Source organism: Psilocybe cubensis, chromosome 13, assembly GCF_017499595.1.
Source record: "Psilocybe cubensis strain MGC-MH-2018 chromosome 13, whole genome shotgun sequence".
NCBI classification, from domain to species: domain Eukaryota; kingdom Fungi; phylum Basidiomycota; class Agaricomycetes; order Agaricales; family Agrocybaceae; genus Psilocybe; species Psilocybe cubensis.
The window spans coordinates 1,876,050-1,898,761 of record NC_063011.1 but is presented as its reverse complement, the minus strand read 5'-3'; the positions used below and the strand labels follow the sequence as shown (position 1 = coordinate 1,898,761).

Here is a 22,712-nt window from a genome sequence, read left to right as displayed (position 1 = left end):
GCTCCAATTAAGCTAAAACTTGGCATATACTCCGTCTAACATAAATAAAAAATAATGGAATAGTCAAAAGGGTGAATACCAACTCCTGGAGGGTGCTATTCAAGGTGCGCCTTTTGACCAAAACATTGTACACTTAATTGCACAGTAATGAGTAAAGATATTGCAATTTTAATTTTATATTCGGATTGGGACACCTTGAAACTATAGGTTTACCAAAAAAGACCAAGGGAAACGGTCCAGAAATGCCCCCAAAAGCGCCCAATCCATTGCCAGCAATGCACAAAAATAGCATAGGATGAGTGTTATTTATAGAGCTAGGGGCCAAGGCAAAGGGAAAGGCCCAGAACCCTAATTGAGCATGATGTTATATCCATCAATGATGGCCCAAAGCCTATTTCTAATCAGATCAATGACATCAGAATCATTTTATTAAGTAATCTAGAAAGAATGATGCAGCCATTAAGTAATCTAAAAAAGAATAATGTAGCTCTTGGACAATTAATGATGCAGCTCCGGAAATTAATAATATAGCTTTTAAAATCAATGATACAAGCTTTGGGCAGCTATGATATAGATTTGGGTGGCTATGATACAAACTTTGGGCAAATATAATACAGATTTGGGTGGCTATGATACAGATTTGGGCAGCTATGATACAGATTTATAATATAGCTTGGCCTATAATGATATATATTTTGCATCTAAAAAAGGTGGGCACCATATAAACAGGTGTGCAGGGCAAGTGCCCAAGTTATATTAAATAAAGTGGTAGGTACTAGTGGCTTTCAAGCCCGAGTACTTCATCTGGAAGGAGCTCACTCGTGGTATCAAAGCTGCGTGCGGTAATATTGCTAAACCACGTACTGCCACTAATGTGAGTCTCCATGCCATCATACGCACTCTTAGACTAAGAGCTCTTAAGGTAACCAAACATGGTAACCGGCTCTACAAATCCAAGGCTATCGCTGAGGATTCTAATGAGGTGGAATTCATTTCATCTACCCTCAGTGAGCCTGAGCTCACTTCTTCACAGGAGGAGCAGGATGAGGTAGCAGATTCTCTATCCACCCACTTATATTCTCTCAACTTGCAATTGTAGAGTATGGCCGTTGACGACAACCCGGCCACTGCCGCGGCTGCTATCAACGCTGCTAACGATGTCATTACCCATGTCACTACCACTTCTGCCATCACTAAAGAGACGACTGGACCTGCCTCTAGCACTTGTGCTTCAGGTGGTCCCAAGGGCAAATATGCTCGCAAGCCCATCCCCAATGGTCCCAAGGTTAGGCGCTCCTAATATTCTGTCTTCTCTTTCTGACTTTTTTGTCATTGTCGTAGGCTTTTTGTTTAAACAAAAAACACCCCAAGGTGATTCTTCTTGAGTACACTTCAGTTCCTGGTATGGATACTAATTCCACTGCTTATCTCAAGGCTGCCCGTTACGTCAACAATCCTCATAAACGTGCTCGCACCGAGCAACCCAATGCCAAGGAGGGATCGTTGCCCATTGACGGTATGCATTTATTTTTATTATCATTTTCTAAATTTATTTCTTATATTTTTAGAACCTGCCACTACTTCTGTTTTGAGCATCGTTGCCGGCTACTTGGATCAACCAGTTGCCAATCCTTTCTTGGAAATCCAGGATAGCGAGGCAATCAAGCAACTTGTCATCCTTATCCGCTCCTAGATCCAGGACATAGAAGGTCGGATCTATATTGCTCATCAACAACGCAATGTGTTGTTGAAGCAATTGGAGTTGGCGCCTGACGTCTGTACCAAGGCCGCATAAGAGCGCTTAGTTCACTAGAGGTTTTTTGTAATGTAGCTCATGTACATTCACCTTTCCTACTAATAAATATCGTACCCCCACTCATAACCATAAGCGCGCTTAGTCTTCTGGGTCTAATTTTACCCCTTTAAAGGCTAAGTCCTTGCTTGTAGGTTCGTTTTGCTCAATTTCTAATAGTGCTTCTTCTGAGATATCAATTAAATCCTGAATATTGGCTGGCATAGCTATCTTCTCTCTAGGGAAGTAGGGTAATACCCTAAATGCTGCAACTTTGTTCTGCAAAACTGCACCATTCATTTCTGCCACAATATAGAATCCTCCTCTAGTTCGTCGAATTACAATTATAGGTCCTAAATATCTTGATTTCATTTTCTTATTAAGCAACTTTTCCACTGTTGTATTTCTTATCAATACCAAATCTCCAGTTTTGAAATCATAGTCGCGTATTACAGCTGCATAGTCTTTTTCATACTTCTGCAATTGTTCTAACTTTTGTATATTAATACGCGCTCTCATCTCATTAATGTGTAACTTGTGTTTGGCTAGCGCTCTTGCTCTGGAAGCTAAGAGCTCTTCTTCTGTCATAATACCTGTTGGTGGTGCAACTAACCAAGTTGCTTCTTTCACATCTAATGGTAGTATGGGATGACTTCCAGTCACCATAAAATAGGGTGAGCACCCTAGGCGCTTCCTGATTGTGACCCTATCTGCCCACATGATGTAGTGGAAAAAGTGATACCATTGCTTCACATTCTTTTCTCCTAACATTTTATACAACATTTGTTGTACATTCTAATGAGGTCTTTCTATTACTCCATTTGCTTGTGAATTATAGGGTGAGTTCCTAATTTCTACAATTCCATATTTTGACTCTAACCATTTAGCCGCGGCTAAGAAAGGTCCACCATTATCTGTTACAAGCTCTGACATACAAGCCCATCTACAAATAATGTCTTCCCATAACCATTGACCAATTAATCTTCCAGTTTTGCGCTGTAGCGGTTGCCCTTCTATCCATGTGGTAAGCACGTCTTTTCTGTGCACAATATGTGAACATTTACATATTTGATGCGGGGGACATGTTGAGCGTATCAGCATGCATAGTTTGGAATATAGATGGAGTATGTGTGATAGTTGGTTTGATTTTGACCATAACCTTCTGCCGCTCTTGGCAAAGATGACAGCTCTTAACAAACCAATTCACATTGCGCTCCATCTCTGGCCACCAAAATCTCTGCATTAACAGCTGACTAGTAGCATAATATCCCCTATGACCTACATGATTGTGTGCTGCCTTCAACATGTACATCCTTCTATCAGGTTTCACCACTAACCGATGTGTGGCACCATTATTTCTGTAATATAGTCTTTCATTGTACAAAATTGCCTTGCAAATTGTACGAAGGCGGCCTGCCGTTTCTTGGTCAGTCCACTTGGGCAATGACTATGATCTTTATGCCATAAGACTACATCATCTAACTGTTCATCATATGTTTTTGCTTTCTCGCTACGCTGCTCTAAGAGCGCTTCTTTTTCCGTCTCTGATACTTGAGTTTCTTCAGGTAACGCTAGGGTAGCGACTAGTTGCTGCACATATACAGTGCGTTCTCGACCCATACAATTCCCATTTACCTCTATATGCTTGTTTAAACAAGCTCTTTCTTCCGCTCTTGCTAATTCTGTACTTAAGAGCTCTTGCTCAAAATCTTCTTCTAATCTTGCTAAACCCACATATTTGGCATCAATTTCGAGCTCTTGTTTAGTGGTTTGCAAATATCCCCCACAAGTATCAATATCTTTACAAATTCTTTGATTGGTAGAGGTAGCGGATCCTCGGAATTCACAATTTCTAACAGCAGAGGTCCACTTGGTTCTAACTCTCTGTCCTCGTCATCATCAAGCGGCGGATCATTAGGTTGTCTAGACCTCCTGGACAATCCATCTGGTCCAAATGTCTTTCCTGCTACGTGCCTTAATGTGAAGTGAAATAGTCCTATTTCTTCTATCCACCTATTTATAGTTGCATTAGGCATCATGTTGGGATTTTGCAATGTTCCAGCAATATATTTAGCATCAGTCTCAACAACTAGCTTGCGCGCTCCTATTAATAGATGCCTGTTTTTCTTCAAAGCAGACTTGACTCCTAAGAGCTCGTGCTTTGGCTGTAAGTACCTAGCTTCAGGATCTTTCAATCCAATAGATCCAAACTTCACATAATTATGTTCCTTTAGATTATCCTTCTTTTCTTAATAGATGTAATACCCAATAGCCATGTAAGAAGTATCCACTGCCAATACTATATTTTCTTCACCATAGTAGTCAATGGGTTTCAAACACTGAGCATTTCTCACTCCATCTTTTACTGCTTTCATGCTATCAATTTGTTCAGGTCCCCATACAAAGGTTTTCCCTTGATGAGTTAATTTCTGAAGTACTCTTGATCTCTTTGCATAGCCTAGGATATACAGTATGCTCGCAATACACTAGCTACTCCAAGAAATGCTCTTACTTCTAAGACGTTTTTGCATTCCACCCAGTCCATAATTGCTTTTACATGTTCTGTCGTAGGTTTCCTTCCTTCCATAGTACAAGCATGCCCTACTACTACAATCTCATCTGCACAGACTAATGACTTAGTCCCTGAGAATATACCACCAGCATATTTATACGTTGGACTATACAATTCACATTTTGTAAGTGCTTCCAGACAAATTTTCTTATTCCTGAGGTTTCAGGTAAGAGCGTGTAACTGCCATCTTCACTTTGGTACCAAGATGCTGGTCCCCTAACCGCTACATCATCAATATACGGTTGAGTGAACTCAGGTATCTCATCTCTTAGGATGTACATGACATCATCATGAAAGATGGGTACCAAATTGATCCATCCCATGGGTAGTGTGGTCAGTCTCATTGCACCAAAAGGCGTCTGAAAGGTGGTCAAGTCTCTTGACGACTCGTCTAATTTTCTTTTATTGTACCCAACATACAAATCAAACATGCCCCCACACGCTCTTCCAGCAAAGTGTGAAGCTAAGTCTTCCATAGCTGGAGGCACATCTGAATGAGCGATAGTAACTGCATTCAATGGTTCCAGACTATGCACAATGCATAGACTTTTTCCATCTTTCTTGACTACAGTGAACCACTTAGAGCGGAACAACGAGTTTGACTCTTCATATACCCCAGACGCTTGTTTTGACCTGATAATTCTATAGACTTCATCAAACAATCCTGGTGGTATGGGTATATTTTTATAAACCCATGGTTCATGCTCTACAGTTGGAATTTTCACTGGAGAGAAATATTCTTCTTTGAACTGTTTCCTTTTACTATCATCCCAGACAAAAGCTTTGTTCTGTTGCATCATTAAATGGTGTACAGCCTTCCGCTCTTCTGCCCATAAAAAATCTCCCTTATGCACTTTATCAAATGCAGCTTGGCGCTCTTGCGTGTATCTACTGGTTGGTGTGAAGTCAGGAAGGTTGGGATTTAGCTTTGGCATTTCAGCCAATGGGTCCCCCTTAATCTCTCTTTTTATGCAAAAGTTATCAGGTAACTCTGCATATACTAGCTTCACTTTCAGAGCGACTGATTTATACTTCTTGCCTACAAAAACAGAGGCACTTGGGTAAGCGCTCCTAGGTTTGTCTGGCTGTGATGGAGTCATTTGATGTAAATAACTCTCAAGTTTCTTCTTCACTCCAAAATCCATATCTTCACTGTATATAGGTTGAGATAGGAAAGTATTCCGTACTCCAGTTTCAGTAAATTTTTCTTCGCGCACTAATGAATACCCAGCTAAGGAGATTGTCTTAGTTGATTCATCGAGCTCGAATAATAAGGCAGCCTCTCCTTGATCTGGCATCAATTCCTCAAGGCTGTCTAAAAAGACTGAGCAGCAAATTTATTCTTCTGCAGCTCTTCTGGACCTCTGCCTCTTTCATAGGTAGGTACAGTTGCCTTTCTTTCAGTATTAGGATCTGTGATTGTAATCACAGTACTTCTATCAGTTTCAGTTTTCACATTACATGCTGTTAACCTATTGAAAGGTTGTCCCAATAGTACTCGATAAGCAGGGTTCTTGATAATGTGAACTTGGAGATAAATTGTTACACCACCCATGCTAAAAGCTACATTTTCTGCAAGACCCAATGCACGGTCTACAGATTGATTAGCGCTCTGCATGTTAATAGTAATGGCGGGTTTCCATGTGAGACTCAATTCAACTGCCACATTTTCTGCCATTAAAACTATTTGTGAACCACTATCCAGGATAGCTTCTTCCTGCCCAACACCATTAATTCTGGGGTATATTACCCTAAGATTACAGGTATCAGCCATTGATAAAGCTTCTCTAGGAAGCGCTCCATTGTGCGTTTGTGCAGTGTGTTTGTGCAAACTGCAGAAATGGATCCGCTCCTATTTTCCATTTAGGTTCCATTCATGTGTCATCCTTCACGTCAGACGCTAATATAAACGAGGATACTGGTAATCCAGTGATATCTCAATCTAATTCTATGTCTTCGGCATAAGGCTCATAAGCGCTCTTAGTTTCTTGCAACAATGCTTGTCTTGTTTTGGTAAATCTCTTCCTGAGTCTTTCCCTAACTGCAGGTGTATTGCCTACAAGTTGCTTGAGAGGCACACCTACTTTCAAATCCAGTATTTCATCAATTATATTGTCAGCTTCCACCTCTGCTTTGATAGGTTCTCTTGTTCTATATGCAGGGCCTGGCTTGACTACTGGAGTATCAAGTGTAGGTTTGTCTGTATCCGTCAGGCGCTCTACTATCTCAATAGGAGGTATCCCTACAAACAGAATTTCAGGTACTTTCTCTTTCTTGGGCGTTGTAACTGTCTCTGGCACTGCAACTTCCGGTTTCTTGGTAAGCGCTCTTCTGATAGGAATCACGACTTCGACTTTCTGATGCTTTGGAGGCCCTACTTTCATAGGTGGGCTTTCTTCTTCATCATCCAGTTCATCTTCTTCAACACTGCCTTCATTGTTTTCTGTTTCTTTGAATGTAACCTTTTTATTTGCATTTTTGTTCTCCAGATTTTTAGTTGCTAAGCGGGTTGTGAGTAACACATTCCGAGCAACGCGACCCTTCCTCAAACTCAATAAAAATTTTGGTTATCATTGTTGGTCAGATACAGGTTTGTAACTACCCGCTCTACTGTGTCTTGACCATGTTGTTGTAAGAGCGCTGTCATTATGCGAGCTATCTGTATATCCCCATTGTCGACTTCATAATCATCATTCTCCTGATCTTGGAAAAACCCAGGTTGAGGTGGCAACTTAGCAATTGGAATCACACCTAGTCTAGGTGCGTTTCTTTGCTTGACTACTTCCTTTATGCTCTTGTTTCCATCTTGAGCAATTCGGGAACCATCTATGTTGTAAACTCTGCCTCCATCTCTAATAATCCACTTATTTTTCTCATGTTGCTTTGCGAGCGGGCACTCACTAATCCTATGGGTTAAGTCTCTACAATAAAAACACCCAATGATAGACTGAGGCTGCAATCTAGGCGCAAATCCGGGGTTATTATAAGAGGAATTACCATTATTGGTATATCCAAAATTAGGTGCTCTTGGTGGAGGCGCTAAAGTTTGCTTTCAATTAGCCAAGGAACTCTGCAGCGAATTGAACTTCCTATCAAAGAGCTCATTCTGCTTGTCCCTAGCCGCTTCTTTCTTCATTAGAAGGTTAAGCATATTGCTAATCTGCGCGACAGCTTCTTCAATTTTAGGCACTACATCATCTGCCTTATTATATTCCTTCTTAATTTCTTTGGTATATTCTCTCGGAATATCCTCATCATCCCTGTCATCGGTCAGGTCAATTGCCATAGCAGAAGCTTGTGACACTCTATCCACTATTTTGATTGCCATCGCAATTACATCTGAATAACAATATCGATCATCTAAGCGCGTTTCTAACTTTGCTAACGCAGCTTTGCGCTCTTCTCCAACCAAGTTTTCTGCGGCTAATCTCCTGCTGTCCAAGGCGTCATCCATCTTGTCACGGATTCGAGTCCTGAATGAAGTACTCAAACACCCTAAGAAGAGCTCTACCACTTCTTGGTTTGAAATGAGTGGCGGATCTTTCATGATCTTTGCTGCAGCCGCTCCAAAAGCTCGCTTCAACTTTAAGAGCTTGCTAATGTCGTCAGATGTTATGCGATTCCTTCCAACATATGGTGCACAGATTTTCTTGATTTTTAAGTAGGAACCATGCACTAGATTAGTGGCAGCAGAATAACTGCTAATCACTTCTTGTTTATATGCATCCCAACTATTGCCTCTGAACAAATCAAATGCTTTCCATTCTTCTTCTGTGTCTGCAGATGCGTACTTTCCTAAGCGCGCTATCTTTTTTTTATCATCTGTTATCTTATGTTCTTTGTATAAATCCTCCATCTGGTCAATAAACCTCAAGAGCTCTGCCAGTTTAGTAGGCACAAACTTGGGCACATTGTGGCTGTCTGGGATTGGGAAAGATAGCATATATTGTTGTTATTTTTTTGTTTTTTGTGTTATAGCCTCTGAGGGGTGGGCCCCTCCCTTGGCTTACTACTAACTAACTACCTACTACGCTCCATTAGCGTTTTGGCTTTCATCAATCCCCTCTGCACTAAGGGGGGCCCTCACGTCCCCCCTCCTAGCCCAGCCTCTTCCAGGCTGTTTGAGGTGGCATCTCCGGCCTTTGGTAGGCTATCTTCCAACTCTACAAGCTCGTGTTTTGACTCAGTTTGAGGTTTTGTAGGTCTGTCGCCCATTTAGTTTCCTTCCTCTTCCTCTACTCCTCTTTTTAGTAAGTTTTCTTTATAGGGTCGTAGCCGTTTTGTTTTTGCAATAAATCGTAATAGCGCTTTGACGTGGTTGTGTTTGGTTGTGAGTTCCTCCAGGTTTGAGCAGTGTTTGCCCAGTTCTTCCCATAGCTCCCTCTGCTGGCATTGGTAACCCTTGCACTCAAATATGAAGTGCCTCACTGTCTTGACTGCTTGCTGTCCACCTCTCCTCTTGTAGCACTTTGGGCAGTGCTTGTCTTGGTTGCCATTGATCCTGCTGAGGTGGTTATTCAGCGGGATATGTCCTGATCTTACCTGTATCAGCACGCTGGCTTGAGTCTGATTTAGGTTCTTCATGGCTTTCCGGTATTTGTTGAAGGGGAATTCTGTGTCTATTGACGCGAATTGGGCCTTTCTTTTTGACGAGTTCCATCGATCTCTCCAGATTGTCAGCAGCTCTTCCTGGTATGCCTGTTTCTCTGCCGAGGCACTGCATTTTATCAATGTTTTTAATGGTGTGGGTAGCTCATCTATGGGCGAAGAATCTCCCTCGGCTGCTTGTTTGGCCTCCTCGTCAGCACGTTCGTTCTCCAGCACGTCGGAGTGGCCCAAAATCCAGTGTACGGTGATACTACCCTGCAAGGTGCAAAAAGCTTTATCAATGTCCAGCATTATTTGTTGACCTGACTTAGCTTTGGGCCAGCTTAGATTCCTCAGAAGCAACTGATTATTACTGAAGATGTCGATCTTGTTGCTGGGTGTTGTCTCTTTGTTTTGTATCAGCTTGGAGGCCTGCTGGCCTCCCACTGCTTCCGCCTCATAGGTATTGTGTTCGTCCTTGGTGCCCAGGTACTTATGCAATACCTTACCATGTTGGTCCTTACGAGTCCTGAACAGTATTGCTGCTAGGTTTGACTTTAGGACTGTAGTAGAGAGTTTGAAGATCTTCTACGGTCTCAAAAGGTAATTCAAATAAGAGCTCTAACATAGAAGCTGTCCACTTAGGGATAACTTGTTCAACGGGCTCAGTCTTGACTCTGGGTTTTCTAATTTGCTTGGATGGATCTTTTAAAACTAAAAGATCTCCTCTCGAGCTGGAGTTCTTTGTAGTTTGCTTAAAACCCTTGTAAGAGCTTTTAGCTATTGTGATTTTATGTTTTTATGTTTGAGTTCTGTCAACAGAGCTTGTTGTTTTTATAAATTTTTCTTTCTTTTAAAAGCGTAGCTTTTCTGAAGTATAACCCTCCCTTGTGGTGGGCTCTAGATAATATGTCTTGCTTGGGGTGACAGTGCAATTCCCAAGTCAATTGCTGTAACAATGATGTTCGTCACTGGGAGGGGAGCAGAGCTATTAATACACTCTACAGAAAAGCTTCACGTTCAAAAGAACTAATGTGTGGGGTGATGTGCACTATGCTGCACGTTGTTGCACTTGGTAAGAATCTAATTCAACTCAATCGCCAAATGCAAGTAAGAGCGCTTGTTAGATTTGTGTGCGCACACGCTTCCTTCAAGTCCCTTCAGTGTATAGTGGTCTTGTTCAGAGATGAGATTCTCTTATAGTTTGTGGGTGGACCCTCAAAGTCCTAGACAATACAAAACTGCAACCCTCAAAGTTACAGGTGCCCTCTTGGCTAAATGAAACGGTGTAGGAGCTCTTCCCTCTAAGAAGAACTGGCAGACCTACGCCAGTAGCCTCTTGCCCTGGTCACCTCCTAAGAATTAACTTAGAAAGTATAGAATATTTGACTTGCAATACAAGAGCGCTTAATGAACCAAAGCACTTATATATTCAAATCCAGGTGAACTACACTCGGTCTTTCTTCTCTTAGATGACGAGCTTGTCCGCGAAACAATTGATCACACTGGGGAACGCAAAGATGCAGATTAAATCTGTACTCTCAATTCTTGGGTATAAGATTGCTTGTCCTTACACTACATGACATGGTTTAATTTATACTATGAGTACTACTGAGAAATGGAGACCTGACTAACTAATATTACATTATACAAACAAGAATTGGTAACAAGGTTACTGCGCATAGCGAGTCAGACTCGCAAGGCGGTGGTTTTCATTCCTTCATCCGAGCATATAAGCGCTCTTATTCGTCTAAGTCAGTGATTACATCAGCAATGTGCAATTGTATACTCAAGCCGGCAACTTATTCTGACTAGGAGCTCTTAATAATTCTTCCTTCATTTCTCCGTCTCTTGGCATACAGGTAGCATCAGGCTGTCGGCTTTACATGCCGGCTTGCCAGAACACTGCGTAGCAGCACTTGGAGAGTACAATACTGTTTCGGATAGATGCTTTGAGGCCGAGGGCTTAGTCATACCGTCTGGTGACGGTTACTTCAATATCTTTGGTTGGTCATTGTGGAGTGCAATAAATTAAGGTTTGTAATTTGCCTTGAGCGCGCGCTAGGTCTAGGACCTATGTGATGCTTATTTCATCATGCACGGTGAAGATCAAAGTTTGTGATTGGTTATAAACTATAAGTAATCCAACAAACACAAACCCCAGGGAAAGAGTGGTCCAGACTGGATAGGACGAAACCTTCTCCTAAGTTTCTTAAGGGAGGACACTGCCTAGGATTTAAGTAGATTAGGATGGTGTGGATTGTGAAGGGTAACGAAAGCGAAATGGTAAGAAGAGGATAACCGGGTTGTCTGGGTACGATGGTAAATAAGCCTTCCGAAAATGGGATGGAACCGTGAAATTGGATGGCGGGTGTACATACGGGCTCTTTGTCGCAATGGGGAGGAGTTCCAGAAGGACCAACTTTCTATCCTCATTAGGTTTGAAGACAAGAACATCACAGAACGGCTCTATCACTCTGGCATTTTTCTCTTTGGCTCCTGGTGTCAAGTTACTTGATATTGGGAGCGGAAGAGGAAACCTCAACCTTTAACTCCAACTCCAGCACCCCATGCAGAAAACACCACGCCGCAATAAATGTTCGTAATCTCTCATAAGCAACACTTCTTATTCCTTTACACAATACACATGGAACAGTAGGATTACAACCTATATAGAGAAACTGTAATGGTAGTACTAAGCCAAGGGAGGAGCCCACCCCTCAGAGGCTATAACATAAAATAAAAAAAAAATAAAAAAAAAGTACAGGCATGGTATGGAAAGCAGGGCAGAACAGAGCAATAATTACAGCAATAAGAGACATCAGAATATCTTAGCCTTACGTTTGATAGGTTGTGTCAGGGTTTCTCCAGTTTCCCCTCTTTATCTTCACAGAATTATCTTATCCTTTCATTATCTTATCAATTATCTGATTAGATAGTTTATTTCTTTCATCACAGCCTTCTTGCTCCACTTCTTTCTAGTAAATTCTATATGATTCCTAGTCTTACTCATCCTTTTTCTATATGATGTCACTTTTATTCTTTAACCTTCCTTTATGATGTAATGTAGGGAATATTCTAGAATAGCTGTAGAGTATAAATACTGGACTTGTAGGTAGCTGTAGCTTCAGCTTCAATCTCTTAGGATATCCACTATCATTGGTGTGATCTCTTAGAATCATTGAGTCTCTCTCACTCTCTTATTCTCACTCTGCTCTCTTATTCTCCCTCTGCTCTCTCTCTCTCTCTCTTGTTGATCTTTGTTGGTGGCCTTGTCACACTGATTATAGTGTTGCCCTGACAGAAGATTGAAGCTCTCTCAAGACAACTCCACCATCTCTCTTTCAACACCAAACTTTTCAACCTCTTTAACATCATCACCTCAACCTTCTTCCTCCACTTCCAACACCAACCTCTTCATCAACCTCTTCACCAATCTTCTTACCAACCTTTACATTTCCACCAATCTTTAACATCCTCCTCAAGACCTTTCCTCAAGACCTTTGGCTCATCATTTTTCCTACTCTCTGTTGTGTGCTGTGTGTGAACTTAGTAGATAGGGATACCAACTGTTGGGGCAGACACAGTCCTACTAGTGTTCTGTTTTTGGTGGTCTAGGAAATATCCAGTAACCCTGTGATCCTAGGTTTAGAGCCCTGAGTGGTGTGACAACTAGGTATCCAGTAGATAGATATTTTTTTTAGAATACTTAGTATAGTTTCAAGGGCACTTTTAGTAGATAGCTTCTCCCACACACACATCAGAGAGCCTACCTACCCCTACCCATGGACATGGACCCCTCCCAATTGCCTCCCACCACTCCTTCTGTGGAAGAGCTCATGCATCAGATCCAGCTCCTTACCCAAGAGTTGAATTTTCTTAGACAGCAGCAGCAGTCATCATTCACTCCACCACACCCTCAGCAACCAGTCAGTCAGTCACCATCATCACCACCACCTGCTGCTCTAGATATTCACTCTTTCCCTACCCCTCATGTTGCCCCTTCCTGTTCACACTCTGTCATTAAAGTCTCACCTCCAGATCCATTTGATGGTTCTATGGAGAAGGCAGAAAACTTCCTCAGTCAGCTTAAATTATATTTCTATGGGAAAGGGATTACAGATGACTTTCAGAAAGTTATTTGTGCTCTATCTCATATGAAAGGAGGTACTGCTGGGAAGTGGGCATATGAGAAGACTAAAGTAATAGACAATGCTCAGTCCCAAGAAGGTCTTTGGGCTGACTTTGTTTATGAATTTAGGGAAGTGTTTGCAGATCCAGACCCCTCCAACACAGCTAAGCATAAAATGCACATGCTCAAGCAAGGCAGACAGACTGCTGATAAGTATGTTGCTAGCTTCAGGGCTCTGATCTCAGATACTGGGTATAATAATGCTGCTTTGGTAGACTAATTCAAGGCTGGGCTTAATGAAAATCTCAGGAATGCAGTCTACTATGTTCCTGACATGCCCAAAACCTTGGATGGATGGATTAAATGGAGTGCCAGGCTAGATAGGCAGTGGAGACAGAGTGAGGCCTTTACCAAGTCTCTTTCCTTCTCCTCTTCTTCTCCCTTCCTTAAAGCCCCAACTCCCAAGGCTGTTCCTAAGCCTACTCCAAATCCTCCAGTCTTTTCCAACAGCAGCTCAAGGACCTTTGGTGCTCAGGCAAAGCAACCAGATGTAGTTCCCATGGAGGTTGACTCTGGATGGAAGTCAGTTAGGCCAATCGTTTGCTTCAAGTGCAGAAAGCCTGGTCATAAGGCTGTAAACTGCAGGTCATTAGTTAACATCAATGCTATGACCCATGAAGAACTGGCTGACTACTTTGGGAAATTAATCTTGGAAGGAAAGGAGCAGAAAGATGAGGAAAAGAAAAATTTTTAGAAGCACCATTGGTGAAAGACATGTCCCAATGGAATAGATTTAATGTACTAGAAAATGAAATTGACAGACTTGATCCTCAGTCTTCAGATTCTGGTGCAGAAATCATGTCTTCTTTTTCCTCTCTTTCTACCTTCCCTGAAAAGATCTACATCCTCAACCATAATCCTAAAACCTCTACCCATTTGTCTGTCACCTTAAAGACAATGGACACAGAGAAAAGGTTATCTGTTGATGCTTTGCTTGATTCTGGAGCTACTGGCCTCTTTCTGCATTCTGGTTTTGTGAAGTATCATAATCTCAACACAAGGAAACTTTCTAGAGCCATTCCAGTCTATAATGTTGATGGTACTCTCAACAAGAGTGGCTCTATCCATGAGGAAGTAGACTTAATTATGGTACACAAGAACCATACAGAAAGGGCCACCTTTGCTGTTTGTGACTTAGGAGACAAATCTGCTATCATTGGACATACTTGGCTTTGGCACCATAATCCAGATGTTGATTGGAAGACAGGGGATGTTCAGTTTATTAGATGTCCCTCTGACTGCCAAATGGAAGCCAAAAGAGCCAGAAGAAAGAGGCAAAGAATAGCCGCAGTCAAAAGGAGGAAACTCCCTCAATTTGATGAAGAAGAAGATGATTCTATTGAAGATTCTTCTGATTCTGAGATTGAGCCTAAGGACAGAATTTTCATCTCATACCTTCATCCTCAGAAGCAGTCTATTAATGCTACTTCTACTATGTCTCAAAGATTAGCAGAAGAGTCTCATCAGCAAGCTGATTCTCCTAAGAAAACCTTTGAAGAAACTGTTCCTAAGCACTATCATCAGTTTAAAGGTGTTTTTTCAAAAGAATCTTTTGATAGGCTACCAGACAGAAAGCCTTGGGATCATGCTATTGAGCTGAAACCTGGTTCTGAACCTTATAGATCCAAGATTTATCCTCTCTCTCCCAATGAACAAAAGGAACTTGATGCCTTTTTAGAGGAAAATCTAAAGTCTGGCAGGATTAGACCCTCCAAGTCACCTATGGCCTCCCCTGTATTCTTTGTCAAGAAGAAGGATGGATCTCTTAGGCTTGTCCAGGACTATAGGAAACTGAATGAAATGACCATCAAGAACTCCTATCCCCTTCCATTGATTTCTGACATTATCACCAAACTCAGCAAAGCCAAATACTTCACCAAACTTGATGTTAGGTGGGGATTTAACAATGTCAGAATCAAAAAGGGAGATGAATGGAAAGCAGCCTTTAGAACCAATAGAGGGCTGTTTGAACCATTGGTCATGTTCTTTGGTTTAACCAATAGTCCTGCTACCTTCCAAACTATGATGAATGATATCTTTATTGAGCTCATTGATGGAAATGTTGTCATTGTCTACATGGATGATATTTTAATTTTCACTGAGACTCTTGATCATTATAGAGAGGTAGTCAAGCAAGTTCTGCAAATCCTAGAACAGAACAAACTCTACCTTAAAGCAGAGAAATGTGAATTTGAAAAGGAAAAGATTGAATATCTTGGACTAATCATTTCACAAGACAGGATTGAGATGGATCCTGTCAAGGTAGAGGGAGTTTCTAAATGGCCTGAACCTGAAAATGTCAAGGATGTCCAATCATTCTTGGGATTTGTTAATTTTTATAGAAGGTTCATAGAGGATTTTGCAGACATTGCTAAGCCCCTTCATGAATTGACAAAGAAAGGAACAGTCTGGAGATAGAGTCTTAGACAGCAGGAAGCCTTTGACCAGTTAAAGAAGAAAGTCACTTCTTCACCTTTCTTGATTTTCCCTGATGATAACAAGCCATATGAAAGTTGAAGCAGACAGTTCAGATTATGCTACTGGGGCTGTTTTATCTCAGGAAGGATCAGATGGGAAATGGCATCCTGTAGCCTTTATGTCTAAGAGTCTATCTGAAGTAGAAAGGAATTATGAGATCCATGACAAAGAGATGCTGGCTATTATCAGAGCACTAGATGAATGGAGACATTATCTTGAAGGAACCCAATATTCCTTTGAGATTTGGACAGACCACAAAAACTTAGAGTACTTTATGGTTGCCCAAAAGCTTAGCAGAAGGCAAGCCAGATGGTCACTCTTCCTGTCCAGATTTGATTTTACTCTTCATCATAGGCCTGGTAAAAGATCTCTTAAGCCAGATGCTTTGTCTAGGAGACCAGATCATAAAAAGGGAGAGAATGATAACCAAAATGTAGTTCTCCTCAAACCTTTCTACTTTAAAATCCAGGCTCTCAAGCAGGGTCATGCTACCATTACTGGTGCAGAAAATGATCTTCTTAAGAAGATTAGAGAAGCTAAGGAGATGGATGAAAAAGTGGTCAAGGCAGTTCAGGAGCTCAAGAAATCTTCAACCAAGAAGATTGAAGGACAGGAATGGTCAGAAGAACAAGGTCTTATTCTCTACAGGGGGAAGGTGTATGTTTCCAAGGACAAAGATCTTAGAAGAAAGATTGTGGAACTGCACCATGATGCCTTCACTGCTGGACATCCAGAGAAATGGAAGACAATTGAGCTAGTCTCTAGGAATTATTGGTGGCCAGGAATGTCACATTTTATTGCAGCCTATACCAGAGGTTGTGATAGATGCAACAGAACCAAAACCTTTCCAGCCAAACCTCTTGGCCTTTTAATTCCTACTGAGATTCCCTCTGATGTCTGGCAATGCATCTCTGTGGACTTTATTATGGGGTTACCAGAATGTCAAGGGTATAATGCCATTATGGTGGTTGTAGATAGACTTAGTAAAATGATCCACATTATCCCTACTACAGATGAAGTCACTTTTGAAGGGACAGCCAGACTATACAGAGATTATGTCTGGAAATACCATGGCTTACCCATTAAAATTCTGTGTGATAGAGGTCCACAGTTTGTCTCAAGGTTTATAAAAGAACTCAACTCAATACTTGGTATCCAGACAGCCTCATCTACAGCCTACCATCCCCAAACTGATGGTCAGACTGAAAGAGTTAACCAAGAAATTGAGCAGTATCTTAGACTCTTTATAAACCATAGACAAGATGATTGGGTTGAATGGTTAGCTCTAGCTGAATTCTCTTATAACAATAGAGTTTAGGCTTCAACCAGGCAGACACCATTCATGCTCAATAATGGCAGACATCCCAGAATGGGCACTAAACCCCTTAGAGATAGTAAAATGGACACTGTGGATACCTTTGTGAAAAATATGGAAGAAGCCAGGAAAGAAGCAGAGTCTGCACTTAGAAAAGCTGCTGATGATATGGCCAAATTCTATAATAGACACAGAGGTACTCCAACTCAGTACAAAGTTGGGGATTTGGTATGGTTGGATGGCAAGGACCTCAAAATTGATAGGCCCTCCAAGAAATTGGATGATAAAAGATATGGGCCTTACAAAATTACCAAAGTTATTAGCTTTAATGCCTATGAGCTTAAGCTGCCATCTACCATGAAAATCCATCCAGTGTTCAATGTGGTTAAACTTCTACCTTATCACCCAGATATTGTAGGAAGAAAGCCTCCTTCTAGACCACCTCCTGTCATTCAAGGAGAAAATCCTAAGTGGGAAGTTGAATTTATCAAGGATAGCAGACTTTTTAGAAACAAACTTTAATATTTGGTTAAGTGGAAGAACTATCCTAATGAAGAATGCACTTGGGAGCCTGCAGAGCATTTGAAAAATGCTTCTAAGGCTATCAAGGACTTCTATGCCAAACATCCTTCAGCACCTAGAAGGATTTCTACTGTGACCTTTGATAGACTTTCTTTCACTCCTATTATTAACTTTACTGAACCTCCTCCTCTTCTTAAACCCTCTAAACTAACCCATCCATGTGCATATTGTGGAAAATGTGCCTTAGAGAGGGGGTGATGTCAGGGTTTCTCCAGTTTCCCCTCTTTATCTTCACAGAATTATCTTATCCTTTCATTATCTTATCAATTATCTGATTAGATAGTTTATTTCTTTCATCACAGCCTTCTTGCTCCACTTCTTTCTAGTAAATTCTATATAATTCCTAGTCTTACTCATCCTTTTTCTATATGATGTCACTTTTATTCTTTAACCTTCCTTTATGATGTAATGTAGGGAATATTCTAGAATAGCTGTAGAGTATAAATACTGGACTTGTAGGTAGCTGTAGCTTCAGCTTCAATCTCTTAGGATATCCACTATCATTGGTGTGATCTCTTAGAATCATTGAGTCTCTCTCACTCTCTTATTCTCCCTCTGCTCTCTCTCTCTCTCTCTTGTTGATCTTTGTTGGTGGCCTTGTCACACTGATTATAGTGTTGCCCTGACAGGTTGGCGCGTTTCCTTGGGCTGGGCACCTTTCTTGGCCTTTTTAGCTGGTGGTTCTTTACCGTTGGCGGCAGTGGCGTCAGAATTGGGAGTAGGCAGGGCCTCATCCCGGTCTCGAAGGGGTCTGAAGGTGGTGCCTGTAGCTAATATGTATGAGCCCTAGATAGAGAATATAATAAATACACTCATGTCTTTACGCTTTGGACCAGGGCGGCATGGCGCCACTTTCCTCTTTGCATGGAGCTAATCATAATATTAGTGTAATGAACCAATCTCAAGTGAAAACGCACTTTGATCTTGATCGGGGCTGGTAGGAAAGGGGAGCGTTCGTTTTTGGAAGAAAAAGAGGAAGAATCCTTGGAAGGGAGGTCAGGGGGAATTCTGAAGAGATCCTAATCGTGTTTAATGTCATTTGGCAACGGGAGACTCGTTTAGGAACAGGTTCCGCCAGTAAAACAGCTGCAAATGCTTTAGCAAGCACTGGTGCAGACACATTATCTGGGGCGGGGGGAGGAGGGTGCGCGTGCTTGAGCAGATGCAGGTCCGGGTGTGGGTGCACGAGCAGGTTCGGGTGTGGGTGTACGAGGGGGTGCAGGTGCAGGTGCACAAGGGAGTGCGGGTGTGAGTGTACGAGGGGGTGCAGGTGCAGGTGCACGAGGGAGTGCGGGTGCAGGTGCACAAGGGGGTGCAGGTGCAGGTGCTTGAGCCGCAGCGGCCATTTGAGCTTTACGCTGTTCTACCGGGTCTCTGAGGCATCCGTTGCGTGCACTACCTTCCAAAGGGGGCGACTTCTTGTCATAATCCACGGGCTCGGATGGCAAGATAATGTTCCTAGAAATTTATTAGCATAAAATCAAGCGCGTAAGGCACGCTTACTCTTGCTACCAAGCCACAGTCTCCTTGGCCCACGTATCGTCATCAGAAAGACCCAACAGAAGCATCAGTATAGATGCGTAGAGGCGGTTGGCCTTCAAAATGCTCTTCACCTCAGGCCAAGTCTTACCGCTGATTGCAATGACAAGCTTTGAAGGAGGTTAGCACTGACAAACTACTGGCAATGTCCACTTACCATCATGCAATAATAACATATGAGTCTTATTGTTAGTTCATATACTTTGTGAATCTGTCCTTTGCTGGCACGTCCTCCAAGCCTGTTGGCCTCGCCTACAAGCATACGTTGGACAAACTAGAGTGCCAATATGTATCAATGACATGTCAAAACATAAAAAAAAACTTACTTGGGGACCCAAGAGTGGTCGAAACAGACCTTGGATCTCGTCGTCTATGTCAAATGGGATGTCAGGGTCATACAAGCAAGCTGGCCAATCCAGTGTGTCTCCATTTTTGGTATCGGCTTTGAGTGATTCACATTGCACGCTATCCACAAATAAATCAACTCATATTCGCAGAAAATAACAAGCCGACTTACAGAATTTCACGCGCATTGAGGTCGGCAAGCTCGGCGAACTTGACACGCAGGATTAAAAGAGCGGCGTATGCAGGGTGTTTATAGCCCCGGTTTACCCTGGCACAGGCCAGTTTGTAGGCCTGTAGGTCAAGTGGGACCCTCAGATTATATGGGATCAACTCCGGGATCAACTTATGTGCCTTGAAGAGATTGTCGGATTGCGAATGAGCTGCAGCACTCGATACCTTACAAGTATGGTTAGTCAATCTGTACATGCGACCTCACAAAATTCTTACCAAATCAATGACTTTGCCAATCAAGGCAGAATTGTCCTCGCACTTCCTGATGATATCCATAAGGTCGGGCATCAAGTTCTGCATCTCATAGAAGGACCAGAGCTTGGGTTGTAAACTAATATATGCATAAATAAATACCCCAGAAAAAAAAAGGTGCATATACTTACTCTAATATTTGTTGTCGGGTCATACCATCCGTTATATGGTTGGCCAGAAACTTGAGACCCTCTTGGATGACGCTCTTTACGTTCAAAAATGGGTCGATGGACTGGTGAATCCATCTCGCGCCCTTCAGAGTGTCTGCTAGTTCGGGGCATCTACAAATAATGTTAGCGGTTAACGCGCATGGGGACAGGGAAGGGGGGGATTCAGGCTTACTTGAGTTCTTTGTTGGTGTCAATAGCCGTGAGGGCTTTTTCAATCTGGGTCAGGGTGAGTATGGTGGTGGATAGTGGTGGTATGGGAAGAAAAGAGATGAAAAAAACTCCCTTTTGCATATACTGAGCGCAGTGGTGTAATGGACACCTGAGGAGGTACAGATATCCGCGCTATTCCGCGCCATTGCTATAACTAGCGGGCGAAGGAGGCGCAATCGCCATTGACAGCGAGCTGTCAGAGGATAAAAATAGCCCACCGTGAATCACCATAGCCAGGAGGTAGCCACCCAAGACGCCCCAGGTATACCCGTGTGTTGAAGCTTGTGGCCAGGGCTTTCGACGACGAGAAGGGGTATATACGCGCACCCAACAAACCCTCAGGTATTTCCGTGGGTTGAAGGATGTGGGCACTGACTTGAGCAGCCTACAGACTATGGAATCACCATAGTCAGCAGACTGCCACCCAACAAACCCCCAGGTATTTCCGTGGGTTGAAGAGTGGTAGTGGTGCGGAAGTCAACAGAGCCAACAAACGGAATCCTACCCAAATTCAGATTCCGCCTGATGGCAATTTCAAACTCCAAAACGCATGGTGATCTCAACACGTTCCTGCGTCATTGGTTCTTCTTTGCTACCCAGGCTCATTGCTAGGGCAGAACGTGAGACACTACCCAGGCTCATTGCTTGGGCAAAACTCATAAACTACCCAGGCTCATTGCTAGGACAGAACACTTAAACTACCCAGGCTCATTGCCAGGGCAGTACGCACCAATAAATTGGAATTCCTGCTCCCCTGACTGTCCATAATGCCCCCATATGTATCTTACAATATCAAGGTGTATTTGGTTGCAACAGACTACGCCCTCCTTTGACTGGTCCCAGGGCTCCGTCTTTCTACAAGACGGTATAATTTACTACTCTCCCAATTGTAACCGACCAGTCCGTATCAAGGCCCCAGAGCGGAATCACCCCCACCCATTCCCCGAACGTGCAGAGCCAGATCCCATCTGTACAGGACATATTGAAGGAGGACATGCGGGGTTATAATGGCTCTCCCCAGTCTGTTTAAACGTTGGTTGTATTCTCAAGAGTAGATTTGCAAAAATAAATTGATATTTCATTGTTGTACCATGGACCTTTTACTCCATCTCAACGTCCTGATCATTGCCCTCCCCATCGCGCATCTTGACGTCCCTGGCTTCAATAGTCCTCAATGCCTTGATACAATTCTCAACAGCAACGACTAGCTGCCCAGCTTCCTGCCCCTCTCGAATTTGGCTGTTGGTCGAAGTGACAGGGTCGGTATGGACTCGCCCGGTTGCTGGCTTGTCGACGCTGAACACTATCTCAATCTTGTTGTTGGTATCGACATTGACGCCGATTTTGGTGTGCCCGTTGTGGCCATTGACGGCAACATTGAGCCTGAGGCCGTCGCAATTGATCGCAAGGCCGAATTGTACTCCTGGGAGTGCAAAAAAAATTAACAGTGAGTACTTACTTTGAATATTGAAGACTCACCTTGCTCATCCATATGTACTCTTCTGTTAACTCTGCTGATGCCGTTATATGACGGTGGTGACAAGTTACTGATGTGCTGTGGCGGGTTTTGGTTATGGTGGTTGTGGTGGTGGTGTTGAAAAAAAGAAGCACGCCGCCATCGTTGACGACTGCAGCGCGCTTTTCCACGCCCGTTTTGGTCATTGTCGTCGATGATGAGCTTGATATTGACGAGTTTTTAACGGATTAGCGTATTTATTTTATGTATACGTATGGAAATACAATGCTTACCGTGTGTGAAACTTTAAATGAGCAATCATATGTTATATTTAACACACGTGCCGGGCCAAGACATACGGCCCCTATGTCAACCGGTTATGTAATGGCCGGTCAACCAGACTTGTCATAAACATACAAAAATTCTTACTTGAATTTGCAGGGTAAAACAAATAATTGTTTGGATATTGTAAAGTTAATAAAGATATTGCTTGACAATGTAAACCAGGCCCCAAAAATTGGGTGGATTTGTAAGACTAAAAATTTATTGTATTGGTTTACATAGCATTGTAATCTACTGCCTATTTAGTTGATGGAACATCTTGAGCGTGTTCCCAGACAAATCGTCGTATTCCTGGATTTTCTGGAAGTGTTTCTGGATTGCCGTCCTCGTCTAAGTACTGTGTTGAAGGGCCTTTGATAGAAACATTGTTGATAAAGACATTGGCTACATGAGGGATCTCGTCACAAAGGATGAAGGTGGTACAGGCTTGAAACTCTGCTACTGCATTTGTATATCCCATAGGCATTGAAGTAAGTTGAAGAGGTCCATTAGGCAACTGGAATGTGATAAGATCTCGGCTCATAGGATGGATTTTGTGTGTGTCATATCCCCAATATAAGTCAAAGACCGTATAAATAGAATGACCAGCAAAGGGAACCACAAAGTCGTCAAGAACTGGAGGAACTCCTGCGTCGCAATAGGAAATAGA

At 42.5% G+C, this 22,712-nt stretch overlaps 4 protein-coding genes across 4 annotated transcripts; 1 reads left to right on the top strand and 3 right to left on the bottom strand.

The window, feature by feature from the left end:
* Positions 1-683: 683 nt before the first annotated feature.
* Positions 684-1,693, top strand: JR316_0013305 (uncharacterized protein; the record flags this gene model as incomplete). Its single annotated transcript, XM_047898916.1, has 6 exons — positions 684-710; positions 773-874; positions 923-1,048; positions 1,100-1,285; positions 1,342-1,516; positions 1,569-1,693. 6 exons carry the CDS (start codon positions 684-686, stop codon positions 1,691-1,693), a joined length of 741 nt encoding a protein of 246 aa, XP_047742464.1.
* A 4,608-nt stretch (positions 1,694-6,301) lies between these two features.
* JR316_0013304 (uncharacterized protein) lies at positions 6,302-8,307 on the bottom strand (the record flags this gene model as incomplete). The annotated part of the gene is made up of 3 exons (XM_047898915.1): positions 6,302-6,914; positions 6,953-7,216; positions 7,451-8,307. The coding sequence occupies 3 exons, from the start codon at positions 8,305-8,307 to the stop codon at positions 6,302-6,304; spliced, it is 1,734 nt and encodes a 577-aa protein (XP_047742463.1).
* Positions 8,308-18,127: 9,820 nt separating this feature from the next.
* JR316_0013303 (uncharacterized protein) lies at positions 18,128-21,246 on the bottom strand (the record flags this gene model as incomplete). The annotated part of the gene is made up of 14 exons (XM_047898914.1): positions 18,128-18,288; positions 18,343-18,388; positions 18,436-18,537; positions 18,585-18,643; positions 18,705-18,976; positions 19,031-19,167; positions 19,260-19,331; positions 19,384-19,522; positions 19,575-19,798; positions 19,850-19,964; positions 20,017-20,166; positions 20,228-20,271; positions 20,534-20,650; positions 21,142-21,246. The coding sequence occupies 14 exons, from the start codon at positions 21,244-21,246 to the stop codon at positions 18,128-18,130; spliced, it is 1,743 nt and encodes a 580-aa protein (XP_047742462.1).
* A 119-nt stretch (positions 21,247-21,365) lies between these two features.
* JR316_0013302 (uncharacterized protein) lies at positions 21,366-21,757 on the bottom strand (the record flags this gene model as incomplete). Its single annotated transcript, XM_047898913.1, has 2 exons — positions 21,366-21,688; positions 21,745-21,757. The coding sequence occupies 2 exons, from the start codon at positions 21,755-21,757 to the stop codon at positions 21,366-21,368; spliced, it is 336 nt and encodes a 111-aa protein (XP_047742461.1).
* Positions 21,758-22,712: the final 955 nt, after the last annotated feature.